General features: G+C 39.3%; 3 protein-coding genes across 9 annotated transcripts in view; 1 reads left to right on the top strand and 2 right to left on the bottom strand.

The window, feature by feature from the left end:
• mbnl3 (muscleblind-like splicing regulator 3) overlaps positions 1 to 7,701 on the bottom strand; it is a 28,593-nt gene extending 20,892 nt beyond the window's left edge. For 4 of the 6 annotated variants that reach the window (XM_008420822.2, XM_017307208.1, XM_008420827.2 and 1 more), the window contains exon 1: positions 7,396 to 7,701. The gene's annotated coding sequence lies outside the window, so the exon portion shown is untranslated. Of the gene's footprint in view, positions 1 to 74; positions 272 to 7,395 lie in introns of those variants that run through there. The other 2 variants (XM_008420823.2, XM_008420824.2) reach the window with 2 other exon arrangements.
• A 585-nt stretch (positions 7,702 to 8,286) lies between these two features.
• On the bottom strand, positions 8,287 to 12,303 carry hs6st2 (heparan sulfate 6-O-sulfotransferase 2). The gene is made up of 2 exons (XM_008420830.2): positions 11,429 to 12,303; positions 8,287 to 10,321 (listed from the first exon to the last, which is right to left on the bottom strand). Exons 1-2 carry the CDS (start codon positions 12,001 to 12,003, stop codon positions 9,526 to 9,528), a joined length of 1,371 nt encoding a protein of 456 aa, XP_008419052.1. The 5' UTR covers positions 12,004 to 12,303; the 3' UTR covers positions 8,287 to 9,525.
• Positions 12,304 to 12,914: 611 nt separating this feature from the next.
• LOC103471666 (NACHT, LRR and PYD domains-containing protein 3-like) overlaps positions 12,915 to 20,491 on the top strand; it is a 12,795-nt gene continuing 5,218 nt past the window's right edge. The window contains exons 1-10 of one of the 2 annotated variants that reach the window (XM_008420831.2): positions 12,915 to 13,576; positions 14,631 to 14,740; positions 14,909 to 15,055; positions 15,150 to 15,257; positions 15,522 to 15,605; positions 15,836 to 15,937; positions 16,747 to 16,816; positions 16,964 to 17,186; positions 17,280 to 19,062; positions 20,346 to 20,368. In XM_008420831.2, the coding sequence (XP_008419053.1) occupies positions 14,661 to 14,740; positions 14,909 to 15,055; positions 15,150 to 15,257; positions 15,522 to 15,605; positions 15,836 to 15,937; positions 16,747 to 16,816; positions 16,964 to 17,186; positions 17,280 to 19,062; positions 20,346 to 20,368 (2,620 nt within the window). In that variant the 5' untranslated portion in view covers positions 12,915 to 13,576; positions 14,631 to 14,660. Of the gene's footprint in view, positions 13,577 to 14,630; positions 14,741 to 14,908; positions 15,056 to 15,149; positions 15,258 to 15,521; positions 15,606 to 15,835; positions 15,938 to 16,746; positions 16,817 to 16,963; positions 17,187 to 17,279; positions 19,063 to 20,345; positions 20,369 to 20,491 lie in introns of those variants that run through there. The other variant, XM_008420832.2, reaches the window with a different exon arrangement.

Here is a 20,491-nt window from a genome sequence, read left to right as displayed (position 1 = left end):
AAGTGATACAGATAGGAGAGAGAGAGGAAGAGAGGGAGGATGGAGGGAGGTTGCAGGCAGGGCAGAGACGTCACCTCAACTCATTTACTTTCTGCCCTGCGGAAACTGGACATCAACGCGAGACGCGGTGAGTAATATTGTCCTTGACGTGGCAAAGTTCAGTCGATTCCCCCGAATGAAGACGTACGGAAAAGACGACACAGCGTAGTTCTTCACAACTACAGCTGCTGTGTGTAATGCAAAGCAGCAGCCAATCACGCTGCGTTTTACAGCCAAGCAAAGCATCTCACTGATCAATGAGAGAGCACAGTGGAAGGAAGACTCCTCCTTTCACAGAGCCTGTCCTTGTTCCTCACTTTTTCACACTGGAGCCAGCACAGTCATGACAGTCACGTCTGAGCCACATGCTAATATTCAAACTGTGCAGCAGCTCTGCCTGCACATAGGGACGGAGGAGTTTCTCACGTCTCGCTCAAACATACTGCAGCGTGATGCAAGGATGATGCATGCAGACCTCTGTTCTGCTCACAGTCAGGGAGCAAAGTCACGTGGCCAGACACTAAGTGAATACAGATAATAAGACACACAAGTGCATGACGAGGGAAATGTTGTAGCTTCGTTTTTAATTTAAAAGCTGAAATGTAAAGGGAAGTAGAGCTGGAACGATTAATCAGATTAATTGTGATTAATCGGTTATTGCGATAAACTGTAGAACAACCTTTGTTCTCACGGTCTGACATAAAATTAGACTTTTTTCCTGTTTACGTCAGATTGGATTTAGGGGTGACACGATTAATCGTGATTAATCGATTTTTGTAAAATCGTCAACTAATTTAGTAACTAATCAATCATTAACTGGAGAACACAGACTTCAGAAAAGGCTGTTTCCTGAAAGAACAAAACATTCAGAGCAGTAATTATTCTTCAACTTTTATTTAGCCAGGATAAAACTCCATGAGATTAAATATCTCTTTAAGAAGTGTGTCCTGTTAAAAAAGCTATAGTAACACATTACAATATCAGCATCACAATTAAGCCACGTGTACAAAGATATAAGAATTTTGCATTTAAGATCAAGAAAAACGTCTTTGTCTGTAAATATGTTCTACCCAGAACTAAATTAGCAGTTTTACCTTCACTTGGTTCAAATTCTATAAAAGAAAATCCTGTTAAGCACTTTTTGCTACCTATTTGTTAATCACTTAACCCAAAGTATAGTAAATATAGTTAAGCATCAATAGGTGAGTTTTCACATGTTGATGTTAGAAGTATGTTTTTGCTGCAGACCTTTTGCTACAAATGATCAAGTATACGCCAAAGCAATACTATGACATTTAGATGATTAAATGTTTATTTTCTTATCTACAAAAGGAATTGATTTCTTTATTTGCAAATTATAATATATTTCTAATATTGCATAGAGTGAAATCTGCTGAATGTGCCAGTTTATCTGATTAATCGTCAGAATAATCGAGTACTAAGACAATCGTTATTTGCTGCCGTAAAGGTAAGGGAAACGCTTGGTATATAAAACCTCAAGCAGCTCAATAAAGGACAGAACAGGAGGAGAAGAGGGCGTTGGAGCAGATATTATCAGCCTCTATGTCTGATGGAAGCAGACACAGACGGAGGAAGCAATGGGGGGGACCACGGCGAGGGAACGAATGTGTGTGTTTGTGTGTGACGGCATGCAGATACACAACATGGACGGGTAATGCTGCAGCAGGGACCGATGGACCAGCAACACAAAGTCACGTCCCAGGCCAAACAAGAGAGGCAGAAATGAGAGAAGAGCAGGTATAACAATTGCTTCGCTTGCTGAACCATTACGCTTATCGGTGCATCCTCCTCCTCCAAAGGCTACAGATCAATACAAACTTTTCTCTGGGGGGGAACCAGACAAGCGTTCCTCCTGCAGCTTCGCCCATCCTGCGTTTATGTCCACGTCAGTGTCAAGAGTCTGTGCTTATGCACACCCTGACGAGGCAAAAAGCATCCAACATCATCAAAAAGCTCCTTAGCAACACTCCGAACACCAAATGGTGCACAGCTGCCATTGCAACCGCTCGTGGAGAGATATGCAGCAACACTGGCTCCTCTCCAAAGCTATCCTAGTTTACACTGCAGCCGGTACCTGTGAAAATAAACAGGAATGACCTTTCACTCACTGATAAAGCGCTCAGGAGTCACTGCAGCCTTTGGATTAAGGATTTTTCACTTAGACTCATCAATGATTCCTCAATTCAATCCAACTGCGCAGATCAAGCACTAAAATATCTCTAAAAATGTAATTCTTGTTCACTAAATGCATCACACCACATTTATTTTTATGGACATTGTTTGTTACATGTAATTGAGGCATTAAAACTAAATTTACTTTTCACTTGGCAGACACTTTAGACAAAATGAGACACAAACACCCTTTCTCCTCACTTTCTGAAGTTAAATCAGACTTGATTTCTTGCTACCAAAATTATTTCTATTTACTAAATGCTACAATGATGAGAGAGAGAGAAAATGTCAGGGATTTATTTGTTAATCAATTCAAAATAAGAAGTTTTCATACATTTCCTAAACATTTGGAAGCATTTTGCCTTAAAAATGTATGATTTGGGTCAAACGTTTTGGGTTTCTTTCTACAAGCTCCTGACCCGTTTCTGCTGACAGAACTGGTGGAACCAAGTCCAGTTTGTAGGACTGAGGTTGGAGCTTTGTGATGGCAAAACATTGACTTTGTTGTCCTTAAGCCATTTTATATATACTTTACCTGAATGTTGAGTTATTGTCGTTTGGACCCAAGCTTTAACTTCCTGGTTGATGTCTTTGGATGCTGCTTTAAGTTTTCTACATAATGTCCTTCCCTCATGATGCAAAACAGCCCCACAACATGATGCTGCCACCACCATGCTTCACAGTTAGAATGGTACAAGCATCCCCATTTTTCCTCCAAATGCAACAGCGGTTCTCTTCCTGATATCTTGGCTGATTTATTTTTGATTTTCCCCATCAAGTCAAACAAGAAATCATTGTGCTTCGGGTGTGGCCTTAAAATGTATCCACAGGTATGACTCTAATTAAATCAAATGTGTCAATCAACCTGAAGCGATGACATCACCAAGTTTGAAGTGGTAGCCATCGGTCTGTATGTAAACTTCGGACTTTGAAGGCATTAAGAAATAAATATTCTCTCATTATTGTGGTATTTAGCATGTAGAAATAATTTTCATAATTCTAATTGACATAAAACAGGAGAAGTTTGGTCTGATTCAACTTGTGAGAAAAAAAGGTGTGTCTTTTATTCTGTGTATGTTCAACTGTATTCATGTTACTCTATAAAGAGCAGCACAGAAAAAAAAGACGTAATATGATGCTCAATGGGAAACTGCACTTGAAAACTAAAAATATTTGCTTTAGTATTTATAAATAAACGTCTGAGACAACATTTTTATAAATACATTTTGCAGTAGAATATTTATGATTTCATGATCGTTTGACCAGATTAGGTTCCCCAGTTTTGTTTATGTTTTCATTGTAAATGCTGTGAAGCTCTGGTATTTTTACTTAAGGTTATTATGCTGCAGAAATCTCATAACCAGACTGGAAATGCCCCAACAGAGTAAAAACAAAATTAACCTCATAAAATAATCGTACTGGTCCATGAAAACCCTGATCAGTGCATCTATCACAGCATATATGAGAGATGAACAAATCTTCAGATAAATGACCAAGCATTCAGTTTAAACATGTTGGTTCATACTGATCGAGTAACAAAGCTCGATCGTTTCTGGTTAATTAACGATGCATTTATTATACAACCTCACTCCTCAAGTCACCAGACAATGAAGAAAGTGTCATTTAAATATTACTTTTACAGTTCATTTAGAGCAGGACTTATTCTCCTGAAGATAAAGTTCTCCTTTCAGACCTATTGGGATGTAACACTAACATTTTTTTTTAACTTCAGTAATAAGATATAAGAGCTTATATTTGCCCAGTTTTTGCTCTGCAGTCTAAAGAATAAAACTGAATAATTAAACAGAGGAGGGAGTCTGGAGGTTATGGGGGTTGACACGCAGGTGGGACCTGGCTGGGTGGCACAAGGTGGACAGACGAGAGCAACAGTAGCTGACACAACTGTGCAGCGTCCTTCATCAAACACGGAGCAGCAGAAGGCTCCCGACAGCGTAACCTTCAGCTGAGCTCTGACGTCTGCATTATGGCTGCAGACTGAGGGCCATCTAAACAGGAGGGCTGCAGAATGGCACAGAGGAATATCCTCATTTTCTCTCCAATCTAATCTACTGCAAGACTTCCTGCAGAACGTGTGTGTTTATGCTTGCTGTGTGTTTGTGTTGAGCATCTGGAGGACAACAGTGGAAATAAGCTTTTTGTTTTTATCCTTGGTGACGATATTTGATTGTTGTGATGTTAATGATGCTTATTTGTGTTATTGCCAAATAAAAACAGGTGATTTTTTCCCCCATTATTAATAAAAATGAAGAAAAGGAATAAAAATAAAAAAAGAGAATCAAATACATTTAAAAATTGATGACAATTCAAAAATATTTTTGAAGGTATGGCAGAATTATCGTGTCTTTTTTATTATATCTTTTTCAAGTTAGCCCTTATATAAATTTGCTTCTACAATTTTGCCAACTATTAGAAATGTTCAGCCTTTAATGTCTGAACAACAAAACATGTATTTATTATTCTAATACAAAAAGTAACAGAGATGTTAACATATTGTGGTTTGCAAAACTATCAATGCCTCTTGATCATTGTTTATAATTTAATTTACAATCACAAATAATGTATTTCTAAAAAAAATAACTGAATAAAATCAAATGTGAAAGGTTTTGCTTGTATTTGATTCACTCCCCTCTATTTCAATGCCCCTAAATAAAATACAGTACATCTAATCCAGTGGTTCTTAACCTTTTTTGAGGTACCGAACCCCGCAGTTACATATGCGCATTCTCCGAACCCTTCTTATTACAACCAACCCCGCGACACACAAAATACTTTGCGATATTCTGATTATATTAGCTGTGTAACCACCTCCACGCCACTAGAGGCAGTAGCAATCCCAAAAAGATGCGTCGAAGGAGCAGATTTAGACTATAGAATTAGGTAAAAACGATTAGCTTTGCTGAAGTAATTAAAAGACAAAAGTTCAAATCCATGATGAGAGAGGAGCTCCTTCAATCAGGGCTCCTCCGCAGCTCTGATTGGCTAAGCAATGTARYGTGATYCTGTGCAGCAAGTGATGGCAAAGCGGGGCGCGTCATTACGACTTTACACAAGTGTGTCTTTACCTCCACGGCAGAGGCTCCACCGAACCCCTGAGACCGACTCCTCGAACCCCTGGGGTTCGATCGAACCCAAGTTAAGAACCAGTGATCTAATCGCCTCAATTCAGAGCATATTCTTTTAAAAACAGATTTTTGAATCTCCTTAATCAAATCTGTCTGAGCTATTTAGAAAGACAAAATTAACACAAATTATAGTTCCTTCAGGTAGTAAAGACACCCAGTCAAACTTGAAGCTGTAATTAGAGCAAGAAGGTTCCACAAGGAAGCTGGATATAAATGCACACCACACTTTTCAGATTCATATCTGTAAAAAAAACCCTGAAAAATCTTGAAGGTCATGAATGATTTTCCCTCCCACTTCACAATGATACACTATTCTGACATGGTCTATCATATGAAAATCCCTAAAAACCATTTTAGGACATTTTTAGGATGTAAAAATCTAAAAATGTTCAAAGGTATCTAAGACACCATGAAGTGAAAAATGCAGCAACTTGAGAGGTGGGGATCCACCCATCCATCCATCCATCCATCCATCCATCCATCTTCTTTACGCCCTTGTCCTTTAGTGGGGTCGGAAGGTACTGGTGCCCATCTCTCCAGCTAACGTTCCGGGCGAGAGGCGGGGTTCACCCTAGTTTTTAATTCCCTTTATTGTAAACAGCGCCAGTCAAATTTTCACTTCAGGTTTGAAAACATTTGGGTTTTTTTCTTATGTCCATTTTGGTTCCATATGAGAATACGACTTCCCTGTGGGAGTTTTTTTTTATTCAAATTGGAGTTACCTCACTCCAAAAAGCTTGGTGAATTCCAGTTTTAGAGGTGAATGTGGTTGTGTAACAGCAACTACAGCTGCGAAAACACGACTTTAATCTTCATCAGCGTTATCTCAGGGTTATCATTCACTAACTTGAAAACAGGTTTTCAAGGATGACAGCAGAAACAGTCAAACATCAGCCACCAAGCGATTGATTTAGAAAGCGCAAGGAAACCAATCTATAAATCACAGGGTGAGAGAAAGGCAGCAGCTTAAATGGAGAGAGCAAAGTAATTAGGTTAAGTATTGGTAATCCTTTCAGCTCGTTAAAAGCACCACAGCTTTAGATCACACAACCATGCAGCGCCTTACTTCGACAAACAAATCAGCTTCACCTAAGCATAAAAATAAATAACTTTGGCTTTTACAGTGTTTGGCGCAAATTACATTAAAAAAAAAAAACTGGTCACTACTCCGAGGAAAAAAAACACAAAAACATTAAAAGCGATCAACAGCAAGATATCTGGATAGTGACCAAGTCGTACGTGCGAGAGGAGAAATGAAAACTGGTTGCGTGGGAAAGGTGACTCCACGCACGCCTGTCAGTGTGAGCCTGGTTTGTCAGTTTATCTGTGTTTATATTAAGTAAAGAAAAACTAGCCAGACAGGTACAGAGTCCACAGCCGGGAGGGAGTGTGAACTTGTCTTGACTGGCTGTTTTGTTGAACTAGACAAGATAAAGGGCAAACGACCAGTAGGATTGCATACAGTGTATGCAAACCAAGAGACAACGCATCACGCTATGGTGGTTTAAGTCTGACCCCTTACAGGACAGGCAAGGACAGGACTTCATAACTCCTCCACTTGTTGTATGCACAGACACCGATAGCGAAAGCCTGCAAACCTGCAAGTCAGTAACGAAAACGCAACCTGGCTCTTCATTTCACCTTTGCATTCATTTAACTCTTACTTAAAAACCTAAACGTGGCAACTGCAAAGACAGCTTATGCTATCTCATAATAAAACAAAACCCCTTAATGCTGGCTTGGATATGGAAATTTTTCACCACATCATTTGTATCCAGACAGAGAAGTCTCAGACCTCCCAATCCATGTTTAAGCAAGAGCGCTATGACTAATTTGCCTGAATTACGCCCATCTTCAACAACAAAAGCCAGCTTTTGCGCGGCCATGCAACAGGCAGGAGTTGCAGAAGCGAACAGACGAAAAATACGAACAAAACACAATTTCTTTTTTTTTTTTTTATAAACGCGTCAGAGCGAATTCATAATGCTGCAAACGCACCAGGCGTGCCGCGGCCGCTCACCTGTTATCAGTCCAAACAGATCAAATGTCTTCCTTCAAATCAACGTCGACTGAAATGAGCTTCTCGGTTCGGTATTTTCCGTAAAGACTTCCTTATTTATCTGTAAGAGACTATTACAGCGCTGCACTGAAGCGTAGGAAGGCTGGCTGAAATAAAACGCGCTAGCGAGAAATAATGTACATTTAAAAAAAAATAAAAAATCAGGGCGAAAAGCGCGATGCAGCTGCAGAGGGACAGGGAGGCGGCGGCAGAATGTCAGCTGTAACTACAGTGGCTCGGCAGCAAAGCAGACTGCTCTCAGCAGATAACAGATTTGGTCAAAAAAAAAAAGACAGAGGGAGGGTTTATCAAATGGGAGGAGTTGGACGACAGGGGAGTGTTTGTTTATTATTTATCATGAAGTCACGACTAAATGAAAGATGGTGCAAACTGCAGGTAATAGGAAAGGTGTGGAAGTCCATTTCCGCCAATTCATTCGTCCTTTAGTCATATTTTTTAAAAAAAACTGCTACTGAAAAACAAACCTGAGACTAAAATTTATTCCAGTTCAACATTAGCATTAATATTCATGTTCATCTAAAATGGCTTCATGGCCAGTCACAGCGTGTAATGTATTTATTGAATATATCTGTATGTATAGTGAAAATACTCGGGGTTTTTTTAAATTGAGAGCAACTGAATCAAACTTGTATAAATCCATCGGAAAATTATCAAGGAAGCAACCAAAATTATATTAAACCAATTTTTCAAAATGAGTTATGACTTGATCCAATTTCTTTTGCTTACGTACTAAGGAGATTTCCTAACATTAGAAGTGCTTTACCACCCCCTGCTGGTAAACCCCAGACTTGCAACTGAGAAACCTATAAAAGCATGAGAGTAAAAGAGCAGTTTGATAAATGTAAAAGCATAGTTTATATAAAAAGAGACAAATTCCAATGTTCTACAACATTAGCAGATAATGCCACAAATTGAGGTACTGATGAACTAATTTTCCTTTTCTGCTGTTGAAAAGACACAAACGAGTACATTTCAAAAATATTCAAGACAATATTTTGGCAAACATAAAGATTGTTGATCACAAACCTGTAGTGTTTCCTGAAATAAGAAAAAAGTCATTTTCTTCCAAGCGGCATTGTCTGAATTTCAATGTGGTTAAGGTCCAGAGAAAACATGCTGAAGGCTGGCGTCATGACGAAAAGAAAAACCGTCCTATTTTTTGACCCGATTAGAAAGTCTGTTACAACAACCTGTTTAAAGGAGACCTATTATGCAAAATTCATATTTTGCAAACTTTTGTACTTCCACTTGGGTCTCAACTACTTCTAAAAGAGGCTCAAGTTCAAAATAAAAACCTTCCAGACAGTTTTTGGCAGTAAGTTAGTGTTTCTGGAAAATGAGTCGATTTAAAAACCTCAAGTTTGTTGAGTCACTCTGCGCAGTCACAAGCGGAGATCCAGCACATTTAGTCAGCTGGTCTTAACGCTGTATGAGCTGTACAATGGCTGCTGGATAAGACAAGTGTTTTGTTGTTGACTTACCATAAAGAAATTACTTGCTGCATTCTTGTTGGGTGTGCAGGAGGCTCTACCTCTGCTTTTCAAAGGCGGCATTCCCAGAATGCTGTGTGGTTCTGGATCACAGTTCGGTGAAATGATTGAATATTCTATCAAATGTAATATCTGTTGATACCGATCACGTGTCTATCACAATATATATTGTTAAGGGTTTATTGTCCAGCCCTAGATGTACGGTTGTATAATTGCGCATCTGTCTGTACCCATTTTTACCTGCGAGTGTTTCACCAGCTTATTTGGATTTAAAGTGACAGAGGCCTTTCATTCTGAAATGAGCTCAAAATAGGCAGAACTGAGCAGGCTAAAATCTCATTATCTAAGAATAATTTTGTGTAAAAAATCCTACAAACAAGGTTTGTATAAGCTTTAAACATAACCTAACTGTTCAAGGAAGCATAATAGGTCACCTTTAAAATAAATAAATTAAAGTCACATTTAAAACATTTCATTGTCACAAAAGAATAAGAGAAGAAGGCATGTACTGAAAATAACCTGAATTAGCAAAAACTGACAAGGCAAATCTTGGTACGCCTCCTACAAAGACAGCCGTCTGCTACCACTGCTCCACGTTGCCTATGTAGTCCTCCATGGTGCTGTTCTCATCTACATCCCACCAGTCTGACAGAAGCACTTCTGACTCCAGGCTGTCCTCCGCTCGACGCTCTTCGGTCGAGCGCGTCGTTTCAGTCGGCCTCGGCCGCCGCCCTTGTTTTGCTGAGAATCTCCCCCGGAGCCGCCTCCTCTCCTGTTGTCGCCGCTCCCTGGCCTGCCTGCGCTCCTGCTGTCTCGCCACCTGGAAGCGCTGCAGGAAAAGGTCACGGGCATACTCATACAGCTCCACGTCCCACCGGTTTAGCTGACGAATCCTTTGCTGCGTCTCGGAGGGCACCTCGACGCTGGAAGCTCGCGTCCCGTTCAGCTGCGTGAAAGGTGCGATGAACTGCAAGTTGAAGGTTCTCTCGAAGAGGTACTGCGTCTTACGCTGGTACTCGGTCAGGCCAAAGAAGGCCATCCCCTTCAGGTTGCGCTTGGCGCTGTCCAGAAGCACCGCCCAGCGTTCGTCTTCGCCCATGGCGGAGACGTTGTAGCAACCCACCAGACTGAGATCTGCCAACATGCGGGTCTGTCGGTTGTTGGCCAGGTTGTAGGGGCAGTCCATGAACTCCTGCAGGGAGCAACCCGACCAGTCGTCTCCTGGGTAGCAACTCGGCAGCTCTGACAGCGTCGGTGAACGTCCGTCGCACACGTGGAGGGAGGCTTTCCAAGTGGCTCCGCGTTGCACGTGACGCCACTCGCTCAGGTAACGCGACACAGGATCTCTTAAGATCGTAATGTAGTAATAGTTTCGACTAGAAAGAGAAGGAAACGGAAATTAGTATTTGCAATTAGGACAGTAGCAATAAGAGATAAATCAATAAATTGTATGATAAATTAAAACAAACTCAATTTCCATTTGCATGACTTATCGTTTTTCTTTTTTCTACCAAAAACTGAATAACAAAAGTTTTCAATCTGGTGCTTTGGTTTCAACTTCTCCTTTTATTGAAGGACTATTTTGTTTACAGAGAATTCATAATTTATTTTATTTATTGTTTCTTCCATTTTTATTTATTTTGGATATTTAAAAGATATTCCACTTCTAGTGTTAAATGTTCATTAGGATTTAAAGTTCATTGATCTTTGAGAACATGTTCTTGTATTATTTTGCCATTACGACTATATTAGTTGAAAATGGTCTCAAAACAACAATTGTTATTGTTTATCAAAATAACTTCTGGGACAATTTATTGTCCAGCTAAATTTGTTATAATTACAGGCCTAAATTTCTAGATTTTCAATATAGTAGGTATTACATTTTTGTCTTCTAGGGATTAGCAGAAACTGAAAAACCTGTAAAATGTCCATACTTTTCTAGAATCATTAAACAGTAAAACGGTACCTAAGTTACTGAAATCAAATTTCTTTCTTTTATTCATTGTTCATGTCATGTTTGTGTGTTTTCGCTTTGCCTCTTATCACTCTCTTCTTTCATTCCAGTTTTTTTATTCCATTTTTCCAGACTCTATAGGCTCTATATTTAGAGCCTGTCAATTAGCTTTCTGCTAAGTTCATCATGATACATTATAGAGTCGACTAAATTATTGATTAGGTATTAGAGATCCTGCTCTGAGTTTGTTCAAATCTTGTCTGAAACTTCTAGTAATAATTCTTCCAGTTCAACTCCTGTTACTTGTGGTGTTCCCCAACTATTATTTTCCATTTATGTGCTACACTTGATCAAGTTATTGATAAATTCAATATTTTCATTTATATGCAGACAATTCCCAGATGTATTTGACCATCAATCCATCAAACCTCTCTACTCTCAATAAACTTCCTCTTTTTCTATCAGACATCAAAACCTGGAAGATAAAAAACTGCTAAATGATGTGAATTTAACGCGATTTTCCTCTAACCTTGGCTGGTTTTTCTGGGCCTCTCTGGAGTCCATGCGTGATGGGACACAGTGGGTCAGCTCAGTCCAGTCCGCATGAAGCCCGCAGCTCCATCCGGTGGAGAACCGAGAGAAGAGCCAGGTTTCCTTCTTACCTGGCCGGAGGCAGGTGCACTTCTTCTGGCCTGCGTGGCACTCACAGGGCCTCTCCAGCTGGATGTTACGCACCAGGTGTCGGCCAAAAGTTGTGCCACCCGTTTTCTGGATGTGCAGAAATACAATGACATCATCCCCTTTGATGTTGAAGTCCACCTCTCGGTTCAGGTCGGCGCTGGTGAAGTTGAAACGAGGGACAAATCGGGCCAGAGCGCCGTCTTCTGCGATGTAGGGGTCCTTCTGGAGCCCGTCCTGCGACTCACCATCGCCGATTCGGATGCCAGGTCCGCCCCCGAGGGTGAACCAGGCCCCCAGCTGGTGGAGCATTTGGCACTCGGAGCTGCTGGGACAGGCATACTGGATCATAAAAACGCCGAAAACCGCCACCATGAGCAGGAAGAGCAGGAGCCGCTGGTGGCTGCTGGTGGACTTCTCATCCATCTTCCCGAACCCGATGAAAAACCATCCCTCGGGTCCCCGTTTCAGAGCAGCAGACAGGAAACAATAACAATGCAGCCAAAAGCCGAGAGCGAGCGGCGTTAGGTAACCAGGTAGTCAGTCACAGCGCCGCGCTGTCTGGGTCCATCTGGGTTTTAACCGGCAGAACCGGGCGGTTCTGTTTACTCTAGCGGACAGATTAGTGGTATAAAAATATTAATCTTCTTAACAGGGCTAATGCTCATCTTCAGCACCAATCGATTCTTGACCTTTCTTCCCGTGAGTCACTGCGCGTAAACGTGCGTCATCCCGCTACGTCAAAATGGACTTCATTTGCAATGTAGTTTTCTTTAGGGTAAAAATGCAAGGGATTGCCTACAAATACGTTTTAAATAATACAAAAATAAAACAAGAGGTTTCTGAAAAAACATTTTTTTTTACCAAAAATGTTATTAAAAATACTCAATGTTACTCAATACTGTTACATGGACGGATGGATGGATGTATGGATGGATCATACTTTAGTTGAAATAACATCATAAGAAGAAAATCTCGCCAGGAACTGACAACATTTGTATAAAAAGCAGTTTAAAAATGAAATCCCTGTCATTCATTCACCAGAGGTGTTAACATGTACTTTTGAAATAAATGTCTCCAATAAAACTTGGGTAAAATGATAAAAATTTAGTTACTTAGTACAACAATGAGTTACTGTAGAAGAAGGCTCAGCAGCTGATGTGCTATAAAAAATAGCATATCAGTTATCGAAAAAAATGGATTAGGAAATGTATTTCTTATTTTGAAATGAGATCATTTATTTGAACGATTTTTTATTTTATTTTAGTATTTAAAATACCAATATTTACACATAAATTTATGTTTTGGTCTGACTATTGACATAATTTTTAATATTAAATCAGATTTTATATTCAGTTACTACTCAGTACTCAAGCTGTTGTTTTTGATCAAATACTTTTTACTCTTACTTAAATTATTTCTAGGGAGCCGGTTATTGGTTTGACTTGAGTAAATATATATATTTTTTCATGTTGCTTTTACTTGAGAACAAATATGGTTTCATTCTGTCTTCATTTCTGTGCTGGACTCTGAAGTAAGATTGCAGTTCTGACAATGAGCCAACAGGTGGCGACGTTTAACAATCACAAACCTTACGCCAAACCAAAATCAAACTGTTTTTCTCTGATTTATCTTGCTGGCTGTACATATAACCTGTACAGACATAAGCTACGTGTACAGATCATAGACATAATATATCCTATTGTGACATATTCACACTTTGAATTTTTATGACACATTGTGTGTCATATTCCTATATGCCTTATATTATGTCTATGGTGCAGATAAAAAAGATGGCGTTTTTAAACAAAAGAAGAAGACAATGTCTTCTGTGATTGGCTTTAGAAAAAAGGAAGTGACTCACCTTTCAAGAACAAACTGTTAAGCGGGAATAAAAAAGTCCATATGTACAACCTGTTGAAACAGAAAACGAGTTATAGATTTAGATATTGTGCACGAAGAAGAATAAATGAACACCATAGTAAGACGGGACTGAAAGGTAAGTAAAGTCTGGGAACGTCTGTGGATGACTGGAATCCAAATTTAGTCGATCCTGTCAAACTGCAGCCTTTGACAAGATGCAGAAAAGCAGTGGGAAAAGGAAGTCAGCCATTACGTTTGGGAAAATGTTTGCTTAATAAACAGACTTTACGCAGTAAGTGAGTGTAAAATAACTGATACAGGTATTTTGATTTTCTAATTGCATAATCGGTAACACTTTATTTGAAGGGGTGTTCATAAGACTGTCAGGACACTGTCGTAAATACGACATTAACATCTGTTATGAACATGAAGGACTCTTTATGAATGTTTATAACTTTTGCCGCTAAGTGTCATTCGGTAAATAATGACACTTTTAATGCAAAGTTGCTTTAAAAGTTGCATTAAAAGTGTCATTTTTCATTAGTATCATTATTTACCAAATAATGCAAAGGTGGCACCTTGCATTTGAATCACAATATTTCCAGTTTTTGGACGATTATGTTTGTGCTCTAGTATTACGTCTCGTGACTGTAAGTTTATAGTTGTTTAAAACAGTAATTTAACAGATTAAACCGAGGCTCAAAACAAAAAATCCAAGCATCATATTTGAACAAAACCTCAGTACTAAATCCTGGATATGACGTCAACAGAATTAAAAAATAGACTACAAATAATATTGTGTTCTTACTTAAACGTATTTCTATAAATATTGAAAACTGCAACATTAAAATGGAAATTAGATTTTTTTTTTCCTCTGATAGTAATGTTTATTTTTGGGTTTTCTCCTTTATATCTAGCAGGAGCATAAATGGCATGAAAAACAGACAGTGTAAGAAATGGAAAGTGAATAAACTATTGTCATTTCCAGAGTTCATTCCCTGTCCCACTGTGCTAGTCATCCATGCATCACTTGAATCTTCTCCTTTTTTTATTATAAACTTTATATTAAAACAGAAAATAATAGTTATTTATAAACTAGGCATAATTTCTGTTGTTAATCATTTCAAACACACCTTCAGATGTACAGTGCTCTGTTATGACTGATGCAACGTCATTTTGTGTCTTAATAGGTTGTTTTTGTGAGTGTTTGGTATTCTGCTATGAATCAGCTTCAGCTGGATGTTCTTGCAAGGGAAACATTGCCACCTGGGGAGGATGAAACGCAAAGGAAAACTCAAAGGTCAGGCCAACTTCCGATCAGAATAATGGCTTATTTATCTTAATCTGTGCTCAGTGTAATTATGTTGGTGAACAGAGTTTGTCAGCTACAAACATGTTGTAGGTTGGTTTTAATTTTAAAATATTAAACACTGGCTTTATATCATTCACATTTTCTGTTGTTCTGAAGGTCAGAGATCCAGCAGCACATTGAAAATTCTGTTAAACACGAAACCGATCTAGGACCGGTTCCAGTCCCTGACCCAAGCTGTGTGTCCATGAAAAGTGACTGGTCCATGCAGTCTCCTCCCTATTTCAGTGCATCCGTTGATGAAAGGTGCAATAGAAAAAACATTTTATATAAAAAGAAAAATGCATTTTCTTTGAAACATGCAATGAAATATGTCAGAATTTCTGTGTTTTTGTTGCAGAATCAATGCCAAAAATCACCTTTCAGGTGTTAGCTGTGCTTCGTCCTGGACTAACAGCTCAAAAGAAGACATCATTAATTTTAAAGCACTTCCATCTGCTGATCAAATGTAAGCTACAACTCATTCTACCAAAAAAAGCAGATTTTGATACGATTAAATGGTTACTTGTCTTTGTATGACCTGAAAATTAAGTTATTTCAAAACGTTCATACCAGTGTTATAAAGAAGTGGATTTAATAATGTAGAGCTTTTGTTTTTGTTGTTGTTTCCTCTGTATCTTTTGTTGTTGTCATTAATTAATTTGTAAATTTGTATAAAAGTACTTCTGTTATGTTAAAGTTAATGTTTCTATCCAATGTTTTTCCTCAACAGAAGTCATCATAGAAAAGACTTATTTTCCTTTCAACCAAATGACAGTGACTGCCATCTAAAGGGATGTGAACCTTCTACAAAGAAGTATGCTGCTGGAAATTGTTTCATATTCACAGGCTTTTGAAGTGTTATTATATATAGAAATAGAAAGCAGATTTTAAAGTGATATTAAACTCACTGTATAAAAATAACACACATTAGTTCAGTTAATTGGTGAATATATCAATTAAATCTGGATTTTATCAAAGCTATGTGATGCATTACCGCTATAACAGTAGTAGTTCAAGTGTGTTTAATGTCTGTGTGTCCATTAGGAGAAAACTGGCCTGTTCAGACTGGACTGAACCTGATCTCGAACCTGGATTCAAAAATAGTGATTCACGCTCCAGAAATGGACTCCATGATGCAAATCACAGGTGAGGATTGGTTTTAAATCCTTTATCATGTGGGATTATGATACTTCCAGCTGTAAAGTCTAATCTTTGCCATTTGTCATTCTGTGGAAAGACAAGTAGAGACTCTTTATCTACCACTATTCTTTTAAATTTCTCTCTCAAGAATCAATCCCCTTCAGAGTTTCTGAAGGTCTTTCAGATAATGTTTATCGGTTTGCTTTGATTTAGGGATTACTTAATTGCAATCCTTATACTTGACCATTCTCTCTATTTTGCTGGTATTCTGACCAGCAAAATGGCCAACAAATAATCTGCATAGTGCGGTAAGAGCAGGATGAGAGAGACCGCAGGCTAGCTGATGGCTGCTATTGACTTTTTTAACACTGCAGAAGAGCTACAGACTGATCATCTCTTATTGATGCAGTAAATCATGCAAAAGGAGCCCCAACCAATCATTGAGGGCTTATATTATACTGTAGATGGACATACAGTACTGTTAAATAATGGTGGTGTCATCTAATATTCTTATTTTCTGACTAGCTGAAGTTTCTGTATATTAAAATAAATTAACACTCTGAAAGCATCATTTGTGCATCAGTTTTACTTTTTAAATTGAGAAATAAGTAAACTTTAATAGTATTCATAATAGGAGGAAATATTCTGATCTTTTAATCTAAAATTTGGAAAATCCTTTGAACACATGCAGAATTGTTACTCAAACCTGTTTATAGACTTTACAAAATGTCTGTAACTGAAAGTCAATACTAAGTAATGACGAGGGCTTTGGATGATACTGGAATCTGAATGTTTTTACTTTGATTTCTTTTGAGATTTGAAAATGAGAGCATGAAGTTTACGAGGCACCAATCAACCCAGCAGCACTTCAACTCCATATTTATGGTCTGTACATCAACGCCAGGTCTTTTCTAATTGCTTTACTGACTAAAAATAATTTGGTTACCAAGCAGAAGCAATGTTTAGATATTTTTTGTTTGTTTTCCTTCCATTTCATCCAGCCCATGTAATTAGTTTTCTAATCTGTTTCAGGTTTTGGAGGAAAACATTGTTGCTTTTGTGAAGAATGAATTGAATCACATTTCTAAGGCTGTGGCTTCAGGTTGCCCAGAAGACGGTCAAAGCAATGTGAAGGATGTGTCGAAGGGTGAGGATGAAGAGCAGAAGAGGAGCAGCAGAGAGGCAGTTCTGAAACTTGCCATGAACTTCCTGAGGATGATGAAGCAGGAAAAGCTGGCTGACCTTCTACAATGTGGTGAGGATTTAATGTGTTGGCTAAATAATAAAGTAAAATATTTTTTTTGTGTTTTTTTGACTGATGTTTTAAATATTCTGACTCGTCTTTCAGGGACTAGTGCTGCAGTTGGTCAACGTAAGCTTAAATCTAAGCTGAAAAAGAGCTTCCAGTGTGTGTTTGAAGGGATTGCTAGAGAAGGAAACCCAATCTGTCTGAATCAGATTTACACAGAGCTCTTCGTCACAGCGGGCGGGAGAACGTCAGTCAGCGATCAACATGAGTTCATGCAGATCGAAACCGCGAGCAGAAACCCAGACAAAGGAGAAACCAAAATCACGCACGAACAAATCTTTGAGAGTTCGCCTGAAAAACTTCGACCGATCAGAGCGGTGATGACGAAGGGGGTGGCTGGCATTGGCAAGACAGTCCTGACACAGAAGTTCGCTCTGGACTGGGCTGAAGACAAAACCAACCAGGACGTCCACTTTGTGTTTCCATTCATGTTCAGAGAACTAAATGTGCTGAAAGAGAAGAAGTTCAGTTTGATGGAGCTTGTTCATCACTTCTTTACTGAAACCAAAGAAATCTGCGAGTTTGAAAAGTTCCCAGTTGTTTTCATCTTCGACGGTCTGGATGAATGCCGACTTCCTTTGGACTTTCACAACAACGAGATCCTGACGGATGTGGCGCAGTCTGCGTCAGTGGATGTGCTGCTGACGAATCTCATGAGAGGGTACTTGCTTCCTTCTGCTCGCCTCTGGATAACCACGCGTCCCGCAGCAGCCAATCAGATCCCTCCCGAGTGTGTTGACATGGTGACAGAGGTCAGAGGGTTTGCCGATCTGCAAAAGGAGCATTACTTCATGAAGAGAATCAGGGATGAGGAGCAGGCAAGGAGGATCATCTCCCACATCAAAACGACGAAATCGCTCCACTTGATGTGCCACATCCCCGTTTTCTGCTGGATCACAGCCACAGTTCTGGAGGAAGTGTTCAAAACCAGGGACGGAAAAAAGCTGCCAAAAACTCTGACCGAGATGTACATCCACTTCCTTGTGGTTCAGACCAAAGTAAAGAGTTTGAAGTATGACGGAGAAGCTGAGTTGGATCACTGGAGTCCAGAGAACAGAAAGATGATCAAGTCTTTGGGAAAACTGGCATTTGAGCAGCTGCAGAAAGGAAACTTAATCTTTAATGAATCAGATCTGGAAAATTGTGGCATAGACATTCGAGCAGTCTCCGTTTCTTCAGGAGTGTTCACTCAGATATTCAAAGAGGAGAAAGGAGGTCTGTACCAAGACAAGGTGTTCACTTTTGTGCATCTGAGTGTTCAGGAGTTTCTAGCTGCTCTTTACGTCCATTTGATGTTCTTCAACTCTGACGTCAATCTTCTGGAAGACGAGAACTCATCTGAGTTTGAGGATTTCTACCAGAGTGCTGTGAATATAGCCCTCAAAAGTCCCAATGGACATCTTGACTTGTTCCTCCGCTTCCTTCTGGGCCTTTCACTGCAGAGCAATCAAACTCTGCTGCAAGGCCTCCTGAGAAAGACGAGTGTCAGTCCACAGACAGATATTAGCCCAATTACCATTAAAAATACAAGTAATTACATCAAAAAGAAGCTAAACGAAGGTATTTCTGTAGACAAGAGCATCAGTTTGCTTTACTGTCTGAATGAACTGAATGATCTTTCATTAGTGGAAAAGATTCAAGAGTCTTTGGCGTTGGAGCAACTTTCCACAGATGAGCTGTCACCTGCAGACTGGTCAGCACTCGCGTTCCTTTTGCTGTCCTCAGAAAAAGACCTGGATGTGTTTGAGCTGAAGAAATACTCTGCTTCAGAAGAGGCTTTCCTGAGGCTGCTGCCTGTGGTGAAAGCAGCAAACAAAGCTCTGTAAGTACCGCTATGTAATCATAGCGGTAAAATCAGTAAAATCTACTAGTTCACTACCAAAAAATTATTTATGCAAGATATGAAACTGTGATCAAGTCGACATAATTTACAAAAATACTACATTCTCTGATGTTGGCTTTTGGCCTTCCACATTCTCATATTGTTAAAAAATACTTGATTGTGTTGCAGTGTGAATGAAAGTAGCCCTTTCACAATAAGCAATAAATCAATTAGTTGCATCCATCCATCTGTTTTCCTGCACCCTCGTCCCTCAGTGGGGTCTGGAGGTGCTGGTGCCTCTCCAGCTAACATTCCGGGCAAGAGGTGGGGTCACCCTGGACAGGTTGCCAGTATGTCGCAGGGTAACACAGAGACACACAGGACAAACAACCATGCACACACACACACACACTCACACCTAGGGGCAATTTGGAGAGACCAATTAACCTGACAGTCATGTTTTTGGACTGTGGGAGGAAATCGGAGTACCTGGAGAAAACCCACACATGCACAGGGAGAACATGCAAACTCCATGCAGAAAGACTGGGGCCGGGAATCGAACCCAGAACCTTCTTGCTGCAAGGCAACAGCTCTACCAACTGCGCCACTGTGCAGCCCTCAATTAGTTGCATGATAAATTAAAATGAACTCTTTTCCATTTGCATGATTTATCTTTCTACAAAGAACTTGATGACATAAATCTTCAATCTGGTGCTTTTGTCTCAAGTATCCCTTTTTTAAGACAAATTTGAAACTTCCTAATTAGTTTTATTTGTAGTTTATTTTTTGTCCATTTATTTTGGATATTTAAATTGTCTTCTAGTTCCAGTTAAAATGATCTTTGAGAATGTGTTTTTGCATTTTTATGCCATTGCCATTTTATTACTTGAAAATGGCATCAAAACAACAATATTATCGTTTATCGCAAAAACTTCTGGGACAATTTATCATCCAGCTAAATGTGTTATTATGGGCTTTTAAAGCTGCAGTATGTAACTAAATACTTTTTTCACATATTTGTTTAAGCTCTCAGTATGTCCTGACAGTATACTATAGATAATCTATAGATAGAAAATCAAACTCTTCTCCTCCCCCCATGTGGCTCTACTGCCATCTGCAGAAACATAGTCCCTATTATGTTTTTGTTTTTCTTCATAGTACACATTCCAAAGAAATAGCTTATTGTATAAAATCAAATAGACAATTTCTGGAAATAATTTCTACAAGTATTTATGTGTAGAAATTGATTTTAGCCTGACACTTTTAAAACCTTTTCTTTTCAGGCTGAGTGGTTGTAACCTGTCAGGAGTGTCTGTTACTACCCGATAGTAAGTCCCGCCCACTCCTCACAACTCTTTGGACTCACTACKGCCCAGTTCTCTGTCYAACAGGTCCGGAAAACCCCCAGAAACTCGGGTCTTACCCTAGC

This window comes from Poecilia reticulata, linkage group LG10 (genome assembly GCF_000633615.1).
Source record: "Poecilia reticulata strain Guanapo linkage group LG10, Guppy_female_1.0+MT, whole genome shotgun sequence".
Taxonomy (NCBI): domain Eukaryota; kingdom Metazoa; phylum Chordata; class Actinopteri; order Cyprinodontiformes; family Poeciliidae; genus Poecilia; species Poecilia reticulata.
Note: the sequence above shows the minus strand (reverse complement) of the source record. Positions and strands in the feature narration are given on the sequence as shown.

Bases quoted from the DNA above. Each gene is read 5' to 3' on its own strand.
- hs6st2 (XM_008420830.2), bottom strand. From the start codon at position 12,003: ATGGATGAGAAGTCCACCAGCAGCCACCAGCGGCTCCTGCTCTTCCTG. The intron at 10,322-11,428 runs GTTAGAGGAAAA...TTCTCTTTCTAG, and splicing joins GCCCAGAAAAACCAGCCAAG to TCGAAACTATTACTACATTA.